This window comes from Ochotona princeps, chromosome 26 (genome assembly GCF_030435755.1).
Source record: "Ochotona princeps isolate mOchPri1 chromosome 26, mOchPri1.hap1, whole genome shotgun sequence".
Taxonomy (NCBI): Eukaryota; Metazoa; Chordata; class Mammalia; order Lagomorpha; family Ochotonidae; genus Ochotona; species Ochotona princeps.
In genome coordinates this window covers 32,048,690-32,070,865 of record NC_080857.1, presented here as the reverse complement: position 1 = coordinate 32,070,865, position 22,176 = coordinate 32,048,690, and the positions used below count along the sequence as shown (strand labels likewise).

The 22,176-nt window shown below is 44.8% G+C and overlaps 1 protein-coding gene across 1 annotated transcript; it reads right to left on the bottom strand.

Annotated features, from left to right (window-relative positions):
• Positions 1-9,182: 9,182 nt before the first annotated feature.
• LOC131478014 (junctional cadherin 5-associated protein-like) lies at positions 9,183-21,583 on the bottom strand. Its single transcript, XM_058655114.1, is given in 6 exon segments — positions 9,183-9,417; positions 9,419-10,011; positions 10,155-11,098; positions 11,101-11,313; positions 11,862-12,306; positions 21,116-21,583. Coding segments are annotated over 6 exon segments (2,898 nt in total).
• Positions 21,584-22,176: the final 593 nt, after the last annotated feature.

The window sequence follows — 22,176 nt, the reverse complement described above, 5'->3', positions numbered from 1 at the left end:
GTTTTAAGTTTTTAACGTCACTAGTAGATGCTGTTCAATCTTATGAAATCATTTATACAAATATTGAGATGATTTTTATTCTTTTGTTGCTGTGGTTTATTATAGCTATTGATTTTTGAATGCTAATCCAAATTTGCTTCTTGGGACCAAAACCACTGGATCCAAAGGTTTGATGTTTTGATGCATTTTTGGACTCAGCTTGCTGATATTTTGTTGGGAATTATTGCAGCTGTGTTTTTGCTAGGTTGGTCAGTAGTACTCTGTGTAGTGCACTTTGTGTGTCATTTTATTTCAGTCTGACTCATGTTGGCCTCATTCAAAGTTTTTGACAGAATTCCATCCTTCCCCATATTTTGTAATAATTACAGAAGTATTAGAGTTACTTCATTTTCTTTTTAAAGATTCACTTTATTTTTATTGCAAAGTCAGATACACAGAAAAGAGGAGAGACAGAGAACTACATTTTCCATCTGATGTTTCACTCTCCAAGTGACCACAATGACCGGTGCTATGCTGATCCAAAGCCAGATGCCAGGAAATTCTTCCAAGTCTCCTACACAGGTGCAGCATCCCTAGGCTTTGGGCTATCCTCAACTGCTTTCCCAGGCCACAAGTAGGGAGATGGATGGGAGGTGGAACTGCCAGGGGAAGAACTGGTCCCCATATGGGATGCTGGTGTGTTCAAGGTGGGGACATAGCTGCTAGGCCACTGCACTGGGCCCACAGCTATTTCATCTAATGCTCTGCAAAATCCAGCTTTGAAGCCATTATGCTCTGAACTGTACTTTGAAGAGATTTGTCATTGCTGTTGCAATATTATTATCTGTTATTTATCAATTTAGGTTTTCTGGTTATATTGATGTAATTTGGGTAAGTTGTATGTATCTTTTTTTTTACATTTTATTATTATTGCTATCATTTTATGATACACTTCCATATTCCCTTATCCCTTCCCCAATTCCCTCCCCCCACTTAGTTCCTCCATTTTATTACGAACATATAGTTCTTCATACACAGTCATATGTCCATCATTGTGGGCATGGACAACTGCAGTGAGTCCAGAATCCTATTGTCAAGATACAGTGAACAGTTTCATTATAAACCTATCATCGTCTGGAAGCAGAAATGCTTGCTGCAATTCATCCTCACATCTGAATGTTAGTTTCCATTTCACAGCTACTGTACATCCCCTTAAATGAAAAGTCATAACACAAAATCAACAATAGAAAGAAAAATGGAAATTTCCAATGACATGTTACTAGGTATGATGTATGTATCTTAGAATTTCTCCACCTCTGCAACTTATTCCATATAGTTGCTTGTACTTGTTAGAATTGTGTGTGTCTCAGTTTTCATTTAATTGTTTCCTCTTCCATCTGTAATTTTAAGTTTTCTCTTTTTTCAGTTATTCTTTCATTATAAAGATTTATTTTAATTTTATTGGAAAGGCGGATATACACAGGGGAGAGACAGAGAGGAAGATCTTCTATCTGATGATTCACTCCCAAAGCGGCGACAATGGTGGAGCTGAACCAATCAAAGCCAGGAGACTCTTCCTGGTCTTCCACGCGGGTGCAGGGTCACAAAGCTTTGAGCCAACCTTGACTGCTTTCTCAGGCCACAAACAAGGAGCAGGATGGGAAGCGAGGCAGCTGGGATTAGAACCAGTGTCCAGATGGGATCCCGCTACAGGTAAGGCAAGGACCTTAACAACTACGCCATCACGCCGGACCCTTTTTCAGTTATTCTAAAGTTTGATCTATTTTGTTTGTTGCTGCAAAATACCAGTGTTTCATTTCTTTGATATTTTGTAGTTTTTACACTTCAACTATCATGACCCTCCCCTCCTTGTGGGGTAGACTGGGAGGAAGGTCATCCAGACGCTTATGGCATACCAAACATCAGGAACACCAGCATGCTGAACATCAGGAAGTTGGCTTCGTTAAATGTGCTGAACAGGTTCTAGGCAAAGAAGGCCTCAAAGTGAAGCTCCCAAAAGTAAGGTGACACGATATCCCCAACACAATAGAGGGCAATGATTGAGCCCTCATTGCTCATGGTCCTTCCAAGTTACATGGCCTTGAAGTCCAGCAAACAGTCATGGTTTTGGTTAGTATGGCAGATACAGCTACTATGACACAAGCCTAATCATGCTTGTTGATGCAGGATGCATGTGTTGGACCAACTAATGCAGACTAAGAAGCAAAGGAAGCAGAAGAGTAGGGCAAGAAGCAGGATGTAGCTGAGTGTCTTGTTATTGGCCTTGCTGATGGGCATGTCTTGCTGCTTCACAGACTGCCAACACCACAGCTGTGGTGACAATGAGGGACAGAGCCATGTAGGCCCGAAGCATACTCAGGGTCTCCCCAAGCCCGGATAGGACATCAGCTTGTGAGGCAGTGACTGCTCTCACTATTTTGATTACTCGTGCTCTGGGCTCTGGTAACACTGCTCTGAATTAGAGGCAAAAGACTCAGTGTTGGCTTTAGGTAATTTTCCCTCTTGTGGAAAATGGTCACATGTACAATGTCAGAGTGAATATAGACTGCTGATGACATGTAACAGGACATTAGTGTAAGTTTCTTTATTCCTAATCCAAGAAGGATACTCTCCTCATAGAATCAGCAGGTGCTTCTGGCTTTTGTCTCAGAGACATTTTGGACGATCAGAAGCAGGTGTGTGTTGCAATAGGGGTCACATAGCATGTCCACTTATTTTTCATTCTTGTTTCTACTCCTAACAGAAGCTGTAAATTAGGTTCTTAACAAAGTATATTGCTATCACTATACCTGAAGAAAATCTATTCCTTCTCTGAGTGATGAAAGCAAATGATCTCTACAAGAGTCAATGACAATTGGGTAAATATTTTGGATTAATGCCTTGTATTATGTTCATTTTTTATTGTATAAATTTTATTTTTGGTACTTTTTACATGTTCGATTAGGTTGTGAAGGGTCAAGGCTAGGGGAAAGTGGGTGTGATCATTGTTTTGACATTCTTTCTTCCTTTCTGTATCTGAGGAGAGGGAAGAGATAAGGGGAAAAGCCACACCCTGCCTCCCAATCATCCCAGGGTTCTCAGGCTGGTGCTGTAAGGTGAACCTGCCTGCTTGCTCCTAGCCCCAGTGCCAGTGAGCATTGGTGAGTGCCATGGTCATGCCTGTCTCAGCCCATCACCATCCCAACTCTCAAGTTAACCAGCAGGACTTGTAGTTCCATAGGTTTGGGCCAACACATCCCCACAAATCCACCTTGGAAATTGGTTTTTTGTGTGTGTGTGTGTGTGTGTGTGCTGTTTGGCTTCATGGCCCAGTCTAATGTGAACCATCTCCTGATCCAACACTCACTGTCAGCTACTGGGATCTAGTCTTGCCAGACAGGTCTCCAGACAGAGCTTATATGTGTGTCGGCATGTGATGGTCAGCCATGTTCCATGCTAAGAAGCCCAACCTTGGACTTCCATGTGGGTTGGAGCATCAGTCTGAAACCAAAAATATCTTCAGGTCTCTTCCTTCCAAACCACAAAGTCTCGATCCCCTCGCTTTCCTGTAAGTACAGTGGCCCTGTCACTGGGTGTGACTCAGGATATATTCCTCACCCTACAGGTACTGTGGCCTTATCCATGGATATGCCTAGGCAGTAATTCCATGCCCCCAAGAGCCCAGAGCTTGTCTTGCATGACTGGCAGGTAGAGCCTGGTGGCAGTTGGTGCATTGGCTGCCGACAAGCCCAGGACTCTCAACCTACCTAGCATCACTGCATGGGGAGCTAGGATCCCCAATAGGAAGTCAGGGCCAGCATGGGTACCCCAAGCCACAGCCACAAGGCTGGCAGACACATGCTGGACCATTGCTCAGATTTTCCTGGACTTCCATTTTGTTCATTTCTATATATTTTGATTATTTCAATTATTTTCCAATTGCTCTTCTTTCACATCACATATTTTATTATATTTGTAATCAAAAGACAATGCTTTAAACAACTTTGGAGGTCTATGACCAAGTGAATTATCAAAACTCCTGAAAGTTAGCTCTGGCCTTGGCCCTCACTCTTTTTTTTTTTTAGATTTTATTATTATTGGAAAGCCGGATATACAGAGAGGAGGAGAGTCAGAGAGGAAGATCTTCCATCCGATGTTTCGCTCCCCAAGTGAGCCACAATGGGCCGGTTATTGCCGATCCGATGCCAGGAACCAGGAACCTCTTCCGGGTTCTCCCAGGTGGGTGCAGGGTCCCAAAGCTTTGACCCTCACTCTTGCTTCACTCACAGAACTCCTGGCTCTCCTGGTGACAGTGAGCATTCTGATTTGCTGTATTGTTTTTATCTCATAGGTATTCATGGCCATACAAGGTGTCGAATCAGCAGCTGCCTGGTCATAACAACCCAGAATCCTGCAGCCTCAGAATTCTATGGTGACAGATAGCCTATGCGTGGTGGAGAAAGCTGGTGATTGGCTCAAGCTCTGCTTTCTCTGGTCTTTCTTCACCAAAGGCCATGACAAGGAGGACATTCAGACTCCTGTGCTGGAATCCAGCACAATGTGAATGTGTGGGGCTGGGCTGAAAATGTTGTAAATCCTAGGGCTATTTCAACCCTGGTACTATCAAAGCATTTCACTTTTCCATCGATGAGAATACTTGTGTCTCTTGAAGGAGCCAAACTGATCCTAGTTCCCCCATTAAAGGTATTGTTTGGAAAAATATATGGATTGTACAAGAGCCGAGTCAAGCTGATTTCTGTAGGCAGGTCACATGATGTTTCCTGACACAGCTCTCAGTTAGTTTGCCCTGCTAGAAAACAGTTTCATGAAATTGTCTCACCATAGTGTAAAATACATGGTTAATTTTAATGTTGTGGTTCAATGTAGGGTTAGGATCAGGGGTTATCTTTATATGTAGGATGTGGTAGTGATTAGGTCTAAGCCTGGATTTATGGTTAGGGCAAATTTTGGTGTTAGGGTTCCATTTAGGTCTATGATTTGGGTTATCGTTAGGAATAGAACTAGGATTAAGATTATATGTAATTAGGCTTAGGACTAGGGCTAGGGCTAATGCTAATGGTTAGATTGGGTATTGAAGTTACTGTTAGGTTTGAGATTTGAGTTGTGGTTATCCCTGTTGTTAGGGTTAAGGTTGAACTTAAAAATAACATTAGGTACAGAGCTATGTTTGTATGTTGCATGACGATGATTTGCATCAGGATTACTATTAGGGATAATTAATATTAGGGATAGATTAATATTAGGTGTAGATAGTTTTGATTAAAGGTTAATGTAGGTTTTGGGTTATATTTCAGGTTCAAACTTAGTTTTCATTAATGCTAGGTTGAGGGTTATTGTTAGGATTGGGGTAAGTACTGTGTGGCATTAGAATAAAGTTAGGGTGACAATTAATGTTAAAGTTAAAGCTATGTCAACATTTAGGATTAAGATTTTTTTTCTGGTAACTTTTTAATTTTATACAAGTCTTTAAACTACATGCACATTATTTATCTCTTTATATTTCAGGAGAAACCTGAATTGCTTTAAATAATAGATTGATTATTTATATTCACATTCTTTTTTTTAATTATTTATTATTTTTACTTCATTAATTACATTGTATTATGTGACACAGTTACATAGGTACTTGGGTTCTCCCCACCCCTCCCCAAACCTTCCCACCATGGTGGATTCCTCCACCTTGTTGCATAACCACAGCTCAAGTTCAGTTGAAATTCCCCCATTGCAAGCGTATACCAAACATAGAGTCCAGCATCTTATTGTCCAGTCAAGTTCAACGGCTTCTTAGGTATACCCTCTCTGGTCTGAAGACAGAGCCAGCAGAGTCTCATCCCAGTCAATTGAAAGCTCCAACATACCATCAGCAAAAAGGATTAAGATATTTTTATGTTAATTTTTGTATTATGGCAAGGTTATAGTCATGCTAGAATGTTTATGCTTAGAGCTAGTTTTTGTTGGGGGGGTGGACTAATGCTAATGCTAAAGTTCTTATTGGATTAAGGTTAGGTCAAAATTTAGCGTTAGGTTTATGAGTAAGGTTTTGGCTACAGTTGGAATTAAGAGTCATGTTATAATTAGGGTGATGATCCAGTTATCATTAGGGTTAGGTTTAGAAATACAGCTAGGGTAAGGTTCAGTACTAGAGATAGGCTTAGGGTTAGAGTGATGGCTACATCTGTGTCAGGGTTGGAGTCCGTTTTAGGACTTTGGATTTGATTGGGTTTAGGGATAGGATCACTTTTAGGATTGGAGCTAGAGCTAGAGCTCGAGCTAGTATCACCTTGAGGGTCAGGATGATGGTAAGGTTTGGAGATAAGCCTTTCTGGCTTAGGGTGTGCTCTTGGCTGTAATTAGTATTCAGTCTAGGCTTTGAAATAGGGTTGGGTAAGTGCTGTATATCTTACGTTCCAATAAAAAGTAACAATTCTTAAAAATAAATTATGGCTGGTTCAGCTTGAATTTATGACTAGGGTCAACGTTAGGTTTAGGATTAGGCCTATAGCTTGGCTGCTGATTACAGGTGTAAAAAGTCAAGAGACTGAGTTAGCATTATACTCGTTGTTAGGATTAGAGTTCGTTCTAAGGTTGGTACTAGGTTTAGAGCAAGGGCTGCAAGGAGATTTATGTTTAGGATGAAGTTTAAGGTTGAGGATAGAGTTAGGGCTAGGGTTATTTCTTGAGATTTTACACCTATTCTGAATAGGGTTAGAGGAATGGTCATAACATGGGTTGGGATTATGGTTAGTATCAGAGCTGAATAATGCTGGGTCTGGCAAAATAGCCTAGCAGTTAAAGTTCTAGCCTTACAGGTGCCAAGATCACAAATGGGTTCCAGATCTAATCCCAGGAGCCCCACTTCTTGTCCCAGCACCCAGTTGGTCTCCTGGGAAAGCAGTCTAGGACGGCCCAAAGCTTTGGGATTCTGCCCATGTCTTGTAAGAGGCTCCTGGCTTCAAATTGGTGTGGCTCTGGGTATTGTGACTTTTTGGGAAGTGAATCATCAGATGGAAGATTTTCCTCTCTGTCTTTCCTGCTTTCTCTATATCTGACTTTGAAACAAAAAGGAGTAATTTTTAAAATGAATTACAGCTAGTTCAGGTTGAATTTAAGAGTAGGGCCAACGTTAGTGTTAGGATTCACCCTACAGCTTGGCTCATGTCTACAACTGTAAACAGTCAAGACTCTGAGTTAGCATTACAGTCAGGGTTATGATTAGCAGTTGCGAAGTTTGGTGCTAGGTTTAGGGTTGGGGCTGAAAAGAGACTGTGGATTAGGATAAAGTTTAAGGTTGGGGTTGAGTTAGGGCTATGGTTAGTTCTGGGGACCACTACTGTCTATACTTAGGGTTAGCCACAACCCTCATCTTAACTCTCATCTACCCTACTGCAAGCACTAACCATAACTCTATAGCTAACACTAAGCTGATTTCTAATTCTAAATCTAGTCCTGATTCTAAAACTAGCCCTAACCCTGATACTAATCCTTGTCCATGTCCTATCATTAAATCTAGAAAGAACTGTGGCCCTATTGTAGCTCTCATCCCAGCACTATCCCAAACTCAAATTCTAAGCCTAACCCTAAGAATAACCACGCCATAATCCAACCCTAACCTTTCACTAACCATAAGCATGGATTTAACACTACCCAAAGCCCTACCACAATAACAAATGAATCTTAGAACATAGCCCTCATTCTGTCTTAACCCTGACACTTCCCCGAACATTAACCTTAGCTCTAACCTTAACCTTCACACTGACTTTAATATCAACTATAGTCCTAGCCCTAACTCTAATTTTAGCTCCAAATCCTTACACTGACCGTTAGCCAAATCCTAATACTAACCTTTTTCCAGAACCATTGAACTATCCCTTACATTAACCATAATATGAACACCAATTATAGCCATAGTCCTAACTCTAATCCTACTCTTCATCCTAACTCAAAACCGAATCCTAACCCTACCCTATCCTAAGAGTAACACTAACACTAACCTTAACCCTAAACTTAATATCCTTATCACTGTACTCCTATTTCTCATTCTAACTTTTATTTTAAAGAATTTTCATTATTTTTTTTAAAGATTTATATTTTTATTACAAATTGAGATATACAGAGAGGAAGATCTTCCATCCGGTGATTCACTCCCCAAGGGACTGTAATGGCGCAGATCCGAAGCCGGGAACCTGGAACATCTTCCAGGTCTCCCACGCAGGTGCAGGGTCGCAAAGTCTTGGGCCATCCTCCACTGCTTTCCTAGGCCACAAGCAGTGAGCTGGATGGGAAGAGGAGCTGCCGGGATTAGAACCGGCGCCTGCATGGGATCCTGGCGCGTTCAAGGCAAGGACTTTAGATGCTAGGCCACGCCGTCACACCCACATTCTAACCTTAATCTCAATGTTAGCACTTGTCTTAACCTCAGCACTAATGCTAACACCAATCTTAATCCTAGCGACAATGGTAGCACTCACCCAACATTTAATACTAGCACTTTCCTACCACTACAATTTTCCTTAACCAGAACTGTCATCCTAACCCTAATGCCAATCAAATACCTAGCCTTAATTCTAATATTAGTCTTAACTCTAAGTGTTAAACTAGCCCTAATCAATCTTAACCCTAATGGAAGTACCTGTCATAGTCCTATGCTTTTACTTAACCCTGTGCCAAATACTAACCTTAATCCTTGTCCATTGTACTAGCCCTAACCGTAATCCTAGCCAAATCCTATTTCCAGAATTTTAATACAATCTAACTGAAATATGAGCATTAAAGCTAAACATAATGCCCACCATAGCCATAGCCCCAACTGTAACACCAGATTTAAATGCAACACTAAATATTCTCTTAATCATGAGCCTAGCCCTATTCCTGAAACAAACCTTCCCTAAGGCCAACCATGTGTATAACACTTAGCCAAACTCTTGCTTTACCTAACAATATCCATAGACCGAGTGATGACTCTATTTCTACTACTAAGAGCATCCCTATCTCAAACACAAATCAAAGTGGTAACTCTTGCAAGAAACAACCATAGCCATATCTGAAACCATAACCATCACAATAATTGTAACTGTAATCCTAATTCTTGCTGGAGACCTACTGCAGCAAATTTCAGAGCTCAGGAAGGGTGCATGTTGGCAGGAAAAGGACAAGGAGAGACACAGACCACTACAGTTTGATGCTCATAATAGACATCTCAGAATAGTTGCCTTCGTACGGCCTGCCGGCAGCCTGGCATCTTCAGCAGTGACGTCGGTGTTCCTGGAGCTGAGACAGCACTTGCGGGACATGGGGTTCACCACCTTCATCCTCATGAGGCGGCTGGGGTCTGCCCTCCTCGATGGGCAAGCCTGCTTCTCTTGTATACTCTCAATTACTTTGGAAGTGCTGTGCAGCCTCTTCTCTGAGCCTGCCATGTGGGGTCCTTTCTAGAACATGGAACAGCGTAGACCTGAAAGACAGTGACAGGCCCCCATCCTTGGCCACTGTGGGACCGGGCTGGGGCTCTGGGCTGGTGGTTTGTCAGGTCATGACTCCATCCACCTCTGAGGACTCAGCAGCTGGGGGAGCCCGCCTGGTACCATCCCTCTCCTCGACAAAGAGTGGGCTTTCGGTCCACCCACACTTCTTCCGGCTGTAGAAAGCATCAGCAGATGCAGTGGGGCCTTCTGAGGGGGCCAAGCTAGATGAGGATGCTTCCTGTGGAGGCTTGCAGCTGTGAGCCCTGGTCTCAGGCTCTGAGGACTGGCTCTGCTTGGTGTCCAGCAGGAGGGACTCAACGGACACCTCGGTGCCCAAAATCCTTGTGGCCCTGGCTTGCAGGGCTTCCCCAGGGGGGATTTCCAGGGTGCCAGAGTCACCCCCAGGCCTGTGCTGTTCTCCTCCCACCGCCAGCCCCACAGACCTCAGGTCTGGGGCAGACAGACCTCGGCCCTGGCAGCCAGGCAGAGTGGGGCCTGCAGGACCCTGTCTCTTGTACCACCTGCTTGTGGGGGGACCACACTGCACATTCTAACAGTGAGGACATATGAGTGGGTTCCCACATTCCCTGAAGCTCCCTGGGGTCTGTGGGATGGTGAGGGCAGCTGGCTCCATGTCCCTGGGTCTCAAAGCCACGGTTCTTCTTGCAGGACCTGGGCTGTGAACAGGCTCACTCGCACTGCATCCTTCAGCCTGATTCCACTTCTCTGAGACCCAGTCTCCATCTGCTCTTGGGAAGATCTCCCCTCAGCCATCTTCCACCTGCAGGGGTCCCCACCTATCCGAGGACAGTCATATGGCCAGCCAGATGGTGCTGCCTCCTCATTCCAACTCCTAGATTTGCCCGTGGTGGCCCTTGTCAATCTAAACTCGGGATGTTTTAGTGCCCAGGCTTTTGACTGTTGCTTGGCTCTCCTTTCCTGCGGGCTTTCAGGGAAGCCCACAAGTTTCTCTGGGCTGGGATTGAGGTCTTCCCAGGGCTCTGCCACCTCACTTTCCTCACTTTCCTCCCTGCTGCCGCCGCTACTGGGACAGCTTTCTTCCTCTTCCTTCAGCTTCTTATTGAAACTTTCTAGCAGACTTATCAAGTCCCAGGGCCGACGGCTAACTGGTTTCAGGAGAAACTGACCAAAGGACTGCTGACTGTTGCAGGGACTGGCAGCTGCCTCCCCCTTCACCACCTCCGGCTGGACCGTGATGCCAGCCCCCAGTCCCCGACCGTCCACCCCGGGCCCTGCCTTTGGGGCAGATGCATGGCTCGTGCAGGAGGAGGTCCTGGAGAAGGCACTGCTGCTGGATGGGCTGAGGGATGCCTGAGCTGATGGGCTCTGGGCGGTAGGTTTCGGTGGATGGCCCCTGGAGCATACTGGGGTGAGCACACCTGTGTCATACACTGTGGGCTGGACGTGGGGTGGCATCAGTGTGGCAGGGCTTGGCTCAGCTGTCTTGGCTCCAGTGGGCAGCTGTGAGCTGCTGGGCTCCTCGGAGAAAGTGGTTTGTGTCTGCTGATCTCTGTACTGGTGCCCTGGCCCTGAGCCGGTGTACGTGAGCTCCCTGTGCTGTGTAAGGTAGAGGAATTTGAGGTCACATGTTGGTCGCTCCTGCTGGCAGGGCGCGGGGTTCCCCCCACAGTGCCTGTGAGAGCCTGCAGCTCCAGGTCAGTGCTTGAGGCAGCCAGCAATCCCTGTTCCTGCAGAGCAGGGATCTTATCAGCACCACACATTTTCCAGGTGCTCTGCTTGAAGTAATTGTTGTTCGTATCTGTGTCTGGCAGCTGGGACTCTGATTGAATTGGAATGGAAACCAAGCAAAATATGGTCTCAATCCATTTTCCTTTTTGAAAAATATTTATTTTTATTACAACGGCAGATATACAGAGAGGAGGAGAGACAGAGAGGAAGATCTTCCTTCCGATGATTCACTCCCCAAGTGAGCGAAATGGCCAGTATTCCGCCGATCCAAAGCCAGGAACCAGGAACCTCTTCCAGGTCTCCCACGTGGGTGCAGCGTCCCAATGCATTGGGCCATCCTCCAATGCTTTCCCAGGCCCCAAGCCAGGAGCTGGATGGGAAGAAGAGTTGCCAGGATTAGAACCAATGGGATCCCGAGGCATTCAAGGCAAGGACGTCAGCCGCTAGGCTACACCGCTGGGCCACCGATCCATTTTCTTCTTGGACCTCGTCCTGCTCTGAGGCGCAGTGTCAGACTTCTGGGGACATACCTGAGCCTTGCAGATGATCTCCCTAACTGGACTCAGAGGTAGCACTTGACCTTCTGTGAGTCGCTGCAGGCCATCTGCTTTGTCAGCCACCTTGTCTTTCACAGTGCGATGGTCTCTGTGTCAGGGCAACCACCACAATCCCTGTTCCTGGGGAGCTGACCCCATGGCCACTGGGCGCTGACTTCAGTGAAGGTCAGTCCTCCATCATCTCCAGCGGTGGCCTTCAGGTTCGGTGCGTTCCACGGAGTGCCCTCTGGTAGCGCTGGGGCCGCAACAGGCCCAAGGTTGCAGGGACCACCGTCCAGCATTAACTCCTGGCCGGCACTCACCGCCACTCTCCCAGGAGAACCTTGGGCATCCAGCTGCACAGAGAGAGAGGCCCCTCCCTGAAGACTCCCGGTGCCCAGACTCGTATGACCCAAGCCAGGTGGAGAGGATGTGACACCAAGACCCTGGGCCAGCCATTCTCCGACGACGCAGTCTGTTGGTCCACTTCGGCTTCCTGTGCTGACGTGTCCCCTGCCGCCTGCTGTCTGTGCAGTTGCTGGCAGAGATGACGCGGTCGTCCATGGAAGCTGTCTGTCTGCTTGTGCAGTGGCAGGAAGCTAAGCCTGTGTACAGAAGAGAGTTGTTGCAGTGGCCTGGCCAGGCTGCTCATCAGCCTGGTATTCCTGAAAGTGACCCGTGCGGGGCCTAGGGGGCAACACATAAGGGCTGTGGTGAGGTACCCTGACAGAATGAGAGCAGGAATGCCCCACAGGTGACCGCTGGGACTGCAGCCCACAAAGAGAAATATTGATCCAGTAGGGACTGTCCCCGGCTTGTTTGGAAGCACGCCATCGCCTGCTTTGCACTCACTTGTTGACAGTCTTTTTATTTTCTGTGTGGAGATTTTAGAAATCCTTTCTATGAAAAATAATTACTGGTTTGAAAGTAGACCATGTTAAACAAAATAACTATATTTCTTTTTACAAAAAAAAATTTTTTTAAAGGAAGTTGCTAGGCAGCAGATTTTTAAGGAAGCATTATTTCATTGAAGAATCTGGATCCCTTTGTGTGACAGAAGCCTGGGCAAGATTCCCTTGAGCATGGAGTGTCCTGGCCCCAACCTGCTCGTGGCTCCCGTATCCTCTATTTTTGTTGTGGTTGTAGAAGATGCCAATGCGGACCGACCACGGGGTGAATAAAACAGACTTCTCAGCGCACGTGTTGTTAGCAAGGTGGTTGGGGGGTCTGTGGGAAGATGCCCCGGGCACATCAGCCAGCGTCTGTGGGATGGTTCCCGCAGCCCAACAGCTGGAGCTGGGCCTCTGCCTTGGGAGCAGGCCCCTGCCCTGCCTCTTTCGAGAAAGTTGTATTTTTATCTATACTGGTCCCTGTATGCTGCCTTCTCTGTCTCTGCTTTGATTCCTCCCTTCTTTTTCTCCCTCCTTTCTTTGTTTTTCCTTTCTCTCTGTCTGTTTCTCTCCCTCTTTGAGAAACCACTCTACTTTTTTGGGTGTTTTACATAGCTCAGGTGTGAGTCCTGGGTGGTCTGTCTCAAGGTCCCTGGGTGCTTTTTAGGGCTTGCCCTCACCGACCGCCATGACCGTGTCCGTAGGCCCTCCAGGGTGTGCACTAGAGTCCCCAAGCTGGTCTGTGGAGCTTGGCCAGGGCCGATTGTGCACAGCCAGCCATGGTTCACACCCTCACTCCCAGCCACCTGCGTGCAGAACTCCGCTCACAGGAGGAGGGGTGGGTGGCTCAGCTGCTACGGCCCCTCTCTCCCCAGCAGGGGTCGTCCACAGCCATTGAACGATGCACGTGCGTGTATACACATGTGCACCCACACACACATGTTAACTACCTCTCCAGCTCTGTGGAGGCAACTCATGGTTTTGTTCACTCAGAAGGATTAAGGTATAGCTTGTTCCTCAAGAAAGGGCAGACTCCCCATGGGCGGTGAGGCGGGGAGCCCAGCAGACGTCATTCTCAAACCAAACCACGCACCATGCCATTCATTCTCTTGTTTTATTCTGAATCGCTGTATGACAGCTTGCTGAAGCCGTTCGGAATGTGTAGCTGAAACAGCCTGTGTGTGTGTGTGTGTTCACCTTTGTATTTTTCTGGATTCCGGACCGAGTCTTTCAAGGAGGGAAAAAATAACTCTTAAATAATCAACAAGCAGGTTGAACATTTGACTTTGAAACTTTCTTACGCTGAGGCCACCGGGAGCTGTAAGCTAAAGGAACATTGCAGCAGTCTCCCAGTTCGCACTAACCACTTCATTCTTTCTGTTTGTCACCGAAACGCAGCCCTGTGACCACGGAGTGCAAGGCAGGTGACCGGCTGTGTATGTCATCGTGTTTTTCATCCATAACAGCTTACTGTTGCTGCTTACTAAATGAAATTTGAAGTTGTCATTTTGATCATTTGAGATAAAAAGCACATGAAGAATCTACATAGGACATGTACTTCTGTTGCCCAGCTTGCAAAAAGGAGGCAAGCGCGATGGGGATTTGGCCATCATTACTTTGCTTGGAAGGAAATTTCTGAGATTGAAAAACCAGATGTGCGGGTTTCTGTCTCCGCCGAGGCCAGGGATGTGCGCCCCTCTCCTCCGGGGTTCCCCAGGACTCCTGCCATGTTCTTTCCCCTGGTTTGGCCTGGCTGTGTCTGGTAGAATCCCCCACCCTGACAGCCACGAGGTTGTGCTTCTCTCAGCGAGGCCCTCCTCTATGTGGGCCTCATCCCCATGCTCCACAGCCGCTGCCCCACCTGCTCTTGCCCCTTTGCTTTAGCTGGCTCACCTGCTGCTGACACAGCGGCCGCCCGGCTCCAGCACAAGGCCCTGACCTAGGCAGGCAATCCCTGCCCACCCGTTCACCCACACACTCCTTCCTGTTAACGTTGCTGTTCATGTTGCTTGGAAATGATTAAATAATGCAAAGTTAACGGTCAAAAAAAGAAAGAATAGTTGCCTTCTTTATTTTATAGGAAGCATCACAAGGTTTTACACAACATCCAGTTGTTTTATTACCACACTTTGATTAAAGAATGATTACCAAAATAATTCTTAAAAAATTATCATTTTGCTTTATGAAAACTTTCTCAGCAAGCCACTGCTCATCCCAACCTGCACTCACCTGGCTGAAGCCAGGAAGTCCACAGTTGACAGCACATGCGGTTATAGAGTGACAGGCGATTTACATATATGCAAAGGCAATTTTCTGGAAACTTATACTAATATTGCCTAAAAATCAAGAATACAAAATTTAAAAGAAAGCTTATAAAATAAAGGAATTTATGAAGACATATATCAGAGATTCTTATTAAATGTTAACTTAATCATACACTAGTTAATCATCACCTTCATCTAGTACTGATGCAATTGTTATGGTTTTTTTTTTCTACATCATTGCTGTTCTTTTGTTAAAGGTCAGTGAGAAGGGTCAGGTCAGTTCAGCCTTTCTATGAACAAAAGTTTTTTGCAGGAAACTTCATCTTATCTTGTTAAACTACTTTCGTTTCCTAAATATAAGTGCCAATTTAGGGTATATATTTCAAACCATTCTTCCACTACAAAATTCCAACATTTGTCTCTCTTTAGATGTTGTCTCATATACATTTTGCTTTATGTGGTTAGAGGTCAAAATGCGTCATTCTGGGTAATATAGCAGTTTGAGGCTGCACAGTAAATAAAATCTTTGTCTTTCAGGATTGCCATCCGTTTCTAAGATATTATCAAGCCATTTCTTAAGGAGAACATTACAAATCCAGGGGAACTTCCAGGACAAAGGTGAGTACATGCTATGAGGATTGGGAAGAATATAGGCTCAATTGCTCCACTGTATGCTTTTAGCTGCGTGTCATTGTCTTAAGCTGCCACAGACACTTTTCACCATCACTTGATTGATAAAGTCAGTTTCAGGGGTTACACCAGCTACAGACATCATGTCACATTTGTAGAAAAATAACAACACCCTCTAGAAAATTCCATGAAATATCAGAGAAGTGGTCAAGTGTCCATACAATGGGTTGAGGCAGCAATGAGGTGATTAGAGAGACATTCTGCCAGGCCTTGACATGCAACCAGAAACTCCTCACAGCCTTGTTAACTGTGGAGCCATACTTCTTACATCTTTGTGCCATCTGCCCCAACTGCATGTTTCTAGCATGCTTCCAGTGTTGAAGACAAAGTTCTATCAAGCCATGGAATTAAGACCCAATTTGGTATGCATTTGCAGCACAACTTTCACTCCTGTTCTCACACACATCTTATCTGAATGCCATGCATCCCAGCAGCATTCCTTTTCGCAAAGTTTCAAGCTGGTACATGAAGTCTGCTCACCAACCATTGTTTCTGAAGTTATTTCAGAGTAGAGTTCTTCTGAAACTAGAATAGGAATGTTGCACCTTCTGCTATGCAATGTTCACCCATAGCTTTCAGTCCACATTTGTGACATGTGAGAAAGGACAGACCCTTAGTTTTATTGAAATTTTGCTTGAAAGGCAGTGTATGCTAAGAGAAGTAGTTTGTAGCATATTTCATAGGAGCATGAAACATTTCTTTTTCTGGGAACTCAACAGGTATTGATCATAATTGATTTGTTCAAAGAGCACCTCACTACCCATACTACTTTTGTTTTTATTAAGATTTATTTTATTTTCATTGCAAAGTCAGAAATACAGAGAGTAGAAGAGACAGAGAGGAAGATCATCTGCCCAATGATTCACTCCCCAAGTGACTGCAATGGCTGGAGCTGAGCCAATCCAAAGCCAAGAGCCAGGAGCCTCTTCAGGGTCTTGCACACATGGATGCAGGACACCAAGGCTTGGGGATGTCCTCGACTGCTTTCCCGGGTCAAGTAGGGAGCTGGATGGGATGAGGTGTTACCGGGATTAGGACCTGTGTCTATATGTGATCTCAACACAAGGTGAGAATTTTAGGTACTGGACCACAGCACTGGACACCATGCCACATTCATCATTCTCATGCAACAGTTGAAGTACGTGTTGTCGCTGATGTTAGTTCAAGAAATCAAATTAGTCTTTCCATTTGATAGTGATTGTCACATTATATTTCTTCTGTGAGATCAGTGACAGTCGCCTGTTACCAGGACTCAATTTATATTAGGTACACCAAAGCAAACATAAGGAGAATGAGTTCTGGAGTAAGCAGAACTCCTCTGCTGTGGACAAGCTTATATCAAGTCCTGGAATCAATATGCTAATTGATATGCATTGACAATGTATATTTACATTCTCTTAGAACACAAAAATTATATAAATGCTATGCACCTGAGCAAATATCCCTGTTCCAAATATTCAAACACAGTGTAAGGGTAATTGGTTCAAGGTGCATATTGTTTATGAAATTTTTTGTATGAACAGAGTTCTGGCAGTAGAAAAGGATGCTCTGCCTTCTGGAATGTTGTTTGCACCAACATTGTTTCTTTTACATGTGTATAATACGCCATCAGCTCATAAGATACGGTGCTACTAATAATGTGAATTTATGTAGGAAACGGAGTTTCTAACTAATTCAGTAGGAACTTACCTCTTTGTTTCACTGTGAATATGAAACACAAAACTTTCACACAAGGTTTGCTTAAGACTTGCTTCTGTGCCATGGGTCAGGTATCTTGGCTAAACAGGCTGTTCGTCTACCTTTCCAGTGCCAGAATCCATATAGGCACTTGTTCATGTCCCAGCTGCTCCACGTCTGATCTGAGTCCTTGCTTATGGCCTAGAAAAGCAGTGGACAATGGCCAAAGTTTTCTTTTTTTCTGTTTTTACATTTCTGAGGTGGGTTAATTCTTTAAGATTTAATGATTTTTATTGTAAAGTGAGATATACAAAGAGGAGGAGAGATCGAGAGGAAGATCTTTCTGAGCACCGATTTGCTCCCCAGGTGGCCACAATGTCCAGAGTTGAGCTGATCCAAAGCCAGGAGCCCAGTTTCTTTTGGGTCTCCCATGAGGGTGGAGGCTTCCGAAGCTTTGGATGGCCCAAGGTTTTTGATACCCTGTACCTACACAGGAGACCCAAGTAAGCACTGGATTCATTTCAGTTCAGTTCTGCTCATTGTGGCCTCTCCTTCTCTCTGTATAGCTGCCTTTTCATATTAAAATGAATAATTTTTACAAAAATTGTTGCCTGCCACAGCATTGCCCTAAATCTCATTTGAATGTTGTGTTGTCTTTGTGTTAATATTCTATCAATACAAAGGTTTCAAACACTATTCTCTGTGTATTCACAAGGAAGGTTTCATTGCTGTCATTATGTGACTCTTTTAAAGGATGACCACAGGTCCTTGGGACCCTGCACCCACAGTGAACCTGGAATAGCTCCTGGCTCCTGACTTTCAATAGCTCTGCCCCAGCAATTAAGGTCATGTAGAGAGTGACTCAAGAGATGGAAGATGTTCTGCTGTGTGTCTCAGTCATTTTTTTTAAAAAAAGATTATTTATTTTTTTTTGAAAAGACAGATATACAGAGAGGATAAGAGACAGAGAGGAAGATCTTGTGTCCAATGATTCACTCCCTAAACGGCTGCAGTGGCTGGAGGTGAGCCAATCCAAAACCAGGAGCTGGGAGAATCTTCTTGGTCTCCACATGGGTGCAGGAACCCAAATCTTTGGATGGAACTCAACTGCTTTCCCAGGCCACAAGCAAGGAATTGGATGGGAAGCAGGACCACCAGGATTAGAACCAGCGCCCAAATGGTATCACACAGCATGAAAGTCAAGGCCTTTAACCACTGCGCTATTGAGCCACACCCTAGAGGATAATTTTTAAGTGATGCATTTTTAAAATGACAGGATAAGGATGAATACGCATCCTATTCACATTACATGTTGAAATGGCAGATCCCCTGTAGTCCTAGGAAGAAGACTAGAGATACACAATACCAGATGTAATCACAGCCTCATGGGGCTGGAGACATGAGGAGACAGACAAGGCTTGTCAGCATAGGGTCTGAAACCCAGGAGGGAGCACAAAATATAATACATAAAATGGCCCAATAAGTAAGGTTTTACTTGAGTCCATTTAAAGCCTCATGCATACTGATGATCTACTATTGTGGCAATTAATTAACAACATTAATGACAATGTGGGACTGGACCGATGTCTCAGTGGCTAAATCCTCATGTTGTACATGCTGGGATCACATATGGGTGCCACCCCAAGTTCTTGGGGCTCCACTTCCTGTTCTTGTGGCTCCACTTCCCATCTAGCTCCCTGCTTGTGGCCTAGGGAAGCAGTAGAGAATTGCCAAAAGCCATGAGACCCTGCACCAGCATGAAAACACAGAAGAGCCTCCTGACTTTGGAACAGCTCAACTCTGGCTGCTGTAACTCTTGGGGAAAGAATAGGCAGATTGAGGATCTTTCTATTATCTTTCTCTCTATGACCAGCCTTCACATTAGAAACACATGAATTTTTCAATGAATGAATAAGTAAATATCAGTAAAAATCATATAAAAGGAGAAATGCAACAGAAACAATCACTTTCAGGAATATAAACATCATCCTTCACAAAATTTGTAAGCTTTCACCAGATCATAACAGTATTTCTTAGAAATACTTAGGGATAACATGTTTTAAAGCAGAAAGCAAAAGAAACTGAGCGTTTCAAGACAATTAACCAAAACACACATACTTATTAACATAGGAGATATAAACTACTTTGAGGCAGAACTGGAAACATCAAATCAACCAATGAACAAAATTCAGAAGGAAAACTGCAGGCCCAGACTTGTGCAACATTCCAGACACTGAAGAAACTAAAGCACTCCTCCATTTCCAAAATGATCACAAAAGTAGAAAAAAAAAACTCAAAGAAATTTGTTTGACTTTGTTGTCTGAGTTCAGCATTACATGGATGACACAGTAGTATCAGAACTTGAAATAGGAAAGTTAAAAAAGCTTTATGAAAAAAAATCCAGAAATGTTTTAAACAAATATCATTGGTAAGCAAACTATGGAAGTAAATGAAATCAGTAACAATCAGGTTAAGCAAAGAAGAATGCAAACAGGTTAACACTCCAAAACTAATCAAGGAAGTAATTCAAGTGGAAGGCAAAATTTTTTTGTAAAGATTTATTTATTTTTATTGTAAAGGGGGGTATAGAGAGAGGAGGAGAAACAGAGGAAGATGTTCTGCCTGATGGTTCATTCCCCAAGTGAGCTCAACCGCTGGAGCTGAGTCAATCCAAATCCAGGAGCCAGGAGCTCGTCCAGGTCTCCCATATGGGTGCAGAGTCCCAAGGATTTGTTAGTCCTCAACTGCTTTCCCAAGCCACAAGAATGAAGCTGGATGGGAAGCAGCACCAGAAAAGCAAAAATTTTAAAAGTCCATTAATATCAAATGTTTAAAAATGTAGCTTAAATAAAATTCAGCTCCTAGTGATAAAAAGAACCTGCTAGCAGAATGACAGAAAATGGCAATTTCCCTACTCTAACTGAGGCTACAATGCATGTATAATGACCAGCATTGCTAACATAGAACACTGAGAGTCTTTCCCTTGAGTCAACTGAGACACGGTTTCCCTTCTTACTTTGTCTCTTCAACATTGTTCTGGATGCCTAATCAGGAAAATAAAAACAGAAAGGAAATTGTATGCATGGTGGCCAAGTTGTAAGCAGCAGAACTATCAGTCTGTACTAATGACCCTAACATGTGCAGAGATAATCCAACAGATTGGAAAACCAAAGTGAACCTGATGAGAGAATCAAGCAAGATTTTCACGTACTAATCAGAAACAGATATGGAACCATACAAAGCACAGACCACAAAATAAACATCGGTCAGAGAAATGACATTGAAAAGATTTATTTTTTCAAATATCTTTCAGTTTTATAATTTGAAAAGTCAAATGTGGTCCGATGCGATAGCGTGGTGGTTAAAGTCCCATCCTTGAACTCATTGGGATCCCATATGGACGATGGTTCTGATTGCATCCAGCTCCCTGCCTGTGGCCTGGGAATGCAGTCCAGGATGGCACAAACCTTTGGGACCCTGCTCCCACATGGGAGACCCGGAGGAAACTCCTGTCTCCTGGCTTCGGATTTGCTCAGCTCAGACATTTGCGGCACTTGGGTGTGAACCATGCCATGGAATATCTTCCTCTCTGTCTCTTCTCCTTTCTGCCTATCTGCCTTTCCAAATAAAAATAAAAAAATCTTTGAAGAAAAATAGTCAAATGAACCAAGGTCAAAAAGCCAACACAAAGAAGAAAAGTACCCAAAACTATTGAACATTCAGTAAATTGTAACTCATTTTTGGGATTGTCACCCATTTTTGGGATGCTAGGCTTTAACAGGATCTTGAACTAGAGAGGGAAGGAGAGAGGCCAGCAGGTGGACTTATCTAAGAGGTGACAGCGCCCCCTGCTGTTGGAAACCTCGAGCTGCAAAAGAGGAGCCTACCTCAGCCCTGAAATGAAGCCCCGCCACTTCCTCCCCCTCCCTCCCAAAAACCCAGGTGTCCGCCCTTAGGCCCAGTGCCGTTCTCATTGGCTGCGCATGTTCTGATGCCTCTGCAAGCGGCCCAATCACGCGCAGCCTTGAAACCTTGAGGAAGAAGGCGGGCTGATGTGTTGAGGTGCCGCCATTGCCGCTTGGCTGGTTGTGCTCCTGAGAGAGGCCCAGGGAGCTGAGCCAGTGCTGCCCTGTGAACTCCCTGGCCCGCAGGAGCCCTCTGGAGGACACCCGACTCCTCAGGAGCTGGGAAGTGGTGAGTGTGTGAGCGCATCTGCTCAGGCCCCAGGGCGGGAGGGGCCGGGAGGGGGACCTTGTTGTCCCACTCTGCAGCCCTGGCCTTGAACCTTGGGACGCTCGTCTTTCCAAATTGTGCAGTGAGGAGGGGAGAGTGCCCAGGGACAGGTTGGCCTTCATGTTGGCCTGCTTTTCTCTCTCCTGTTTTTGAGGCCTCTACTACCTGTAGATGATGAAAGAATTACGTTGTTTTGTGATTCGTTGTTGGTGTTATATCGATATTTAGCAACATAACACATCTGGTGTTAAAAGTGCTAAGAGAAAATCCCAGTTTTCACAACCTTCACTTGGTTTGAGTGTGTGGTTTCATTCAGAAGGGAACTGGGAAGCTGGAGGTGACACTGCAGGCTGTGAGGAGTTCCCAGGCCACACTGTCACATTGCTGGCTGCTTAGGATTCCCTCAGTCAGTGCAGTGAGCCCTCTGGGCACTGTGTCCTCAGTGAGAGTGCTGCCCAGGGCCTGGGAACCTGAGTCAGCTGCTGAGTGTGGATCTCCCTGTGAAGTGTAAGCAGGCTGCTTCCCAGAGCTCATTCTCTGTCATGTCCTAGTGCTTTGATTTGCAGGTTGCCCACTTCTGTAGAAATAATGTGTCCTGATTTGGATGTTACATCTTTGTTCTCTTGCATGGAGCCTGAGTTTATTCAATGGTCTCAGAAAGAATAGAAATTCTTGACAATTTTTTTTTCGGCCAAGTTTCAGTAGGAATGTAAGT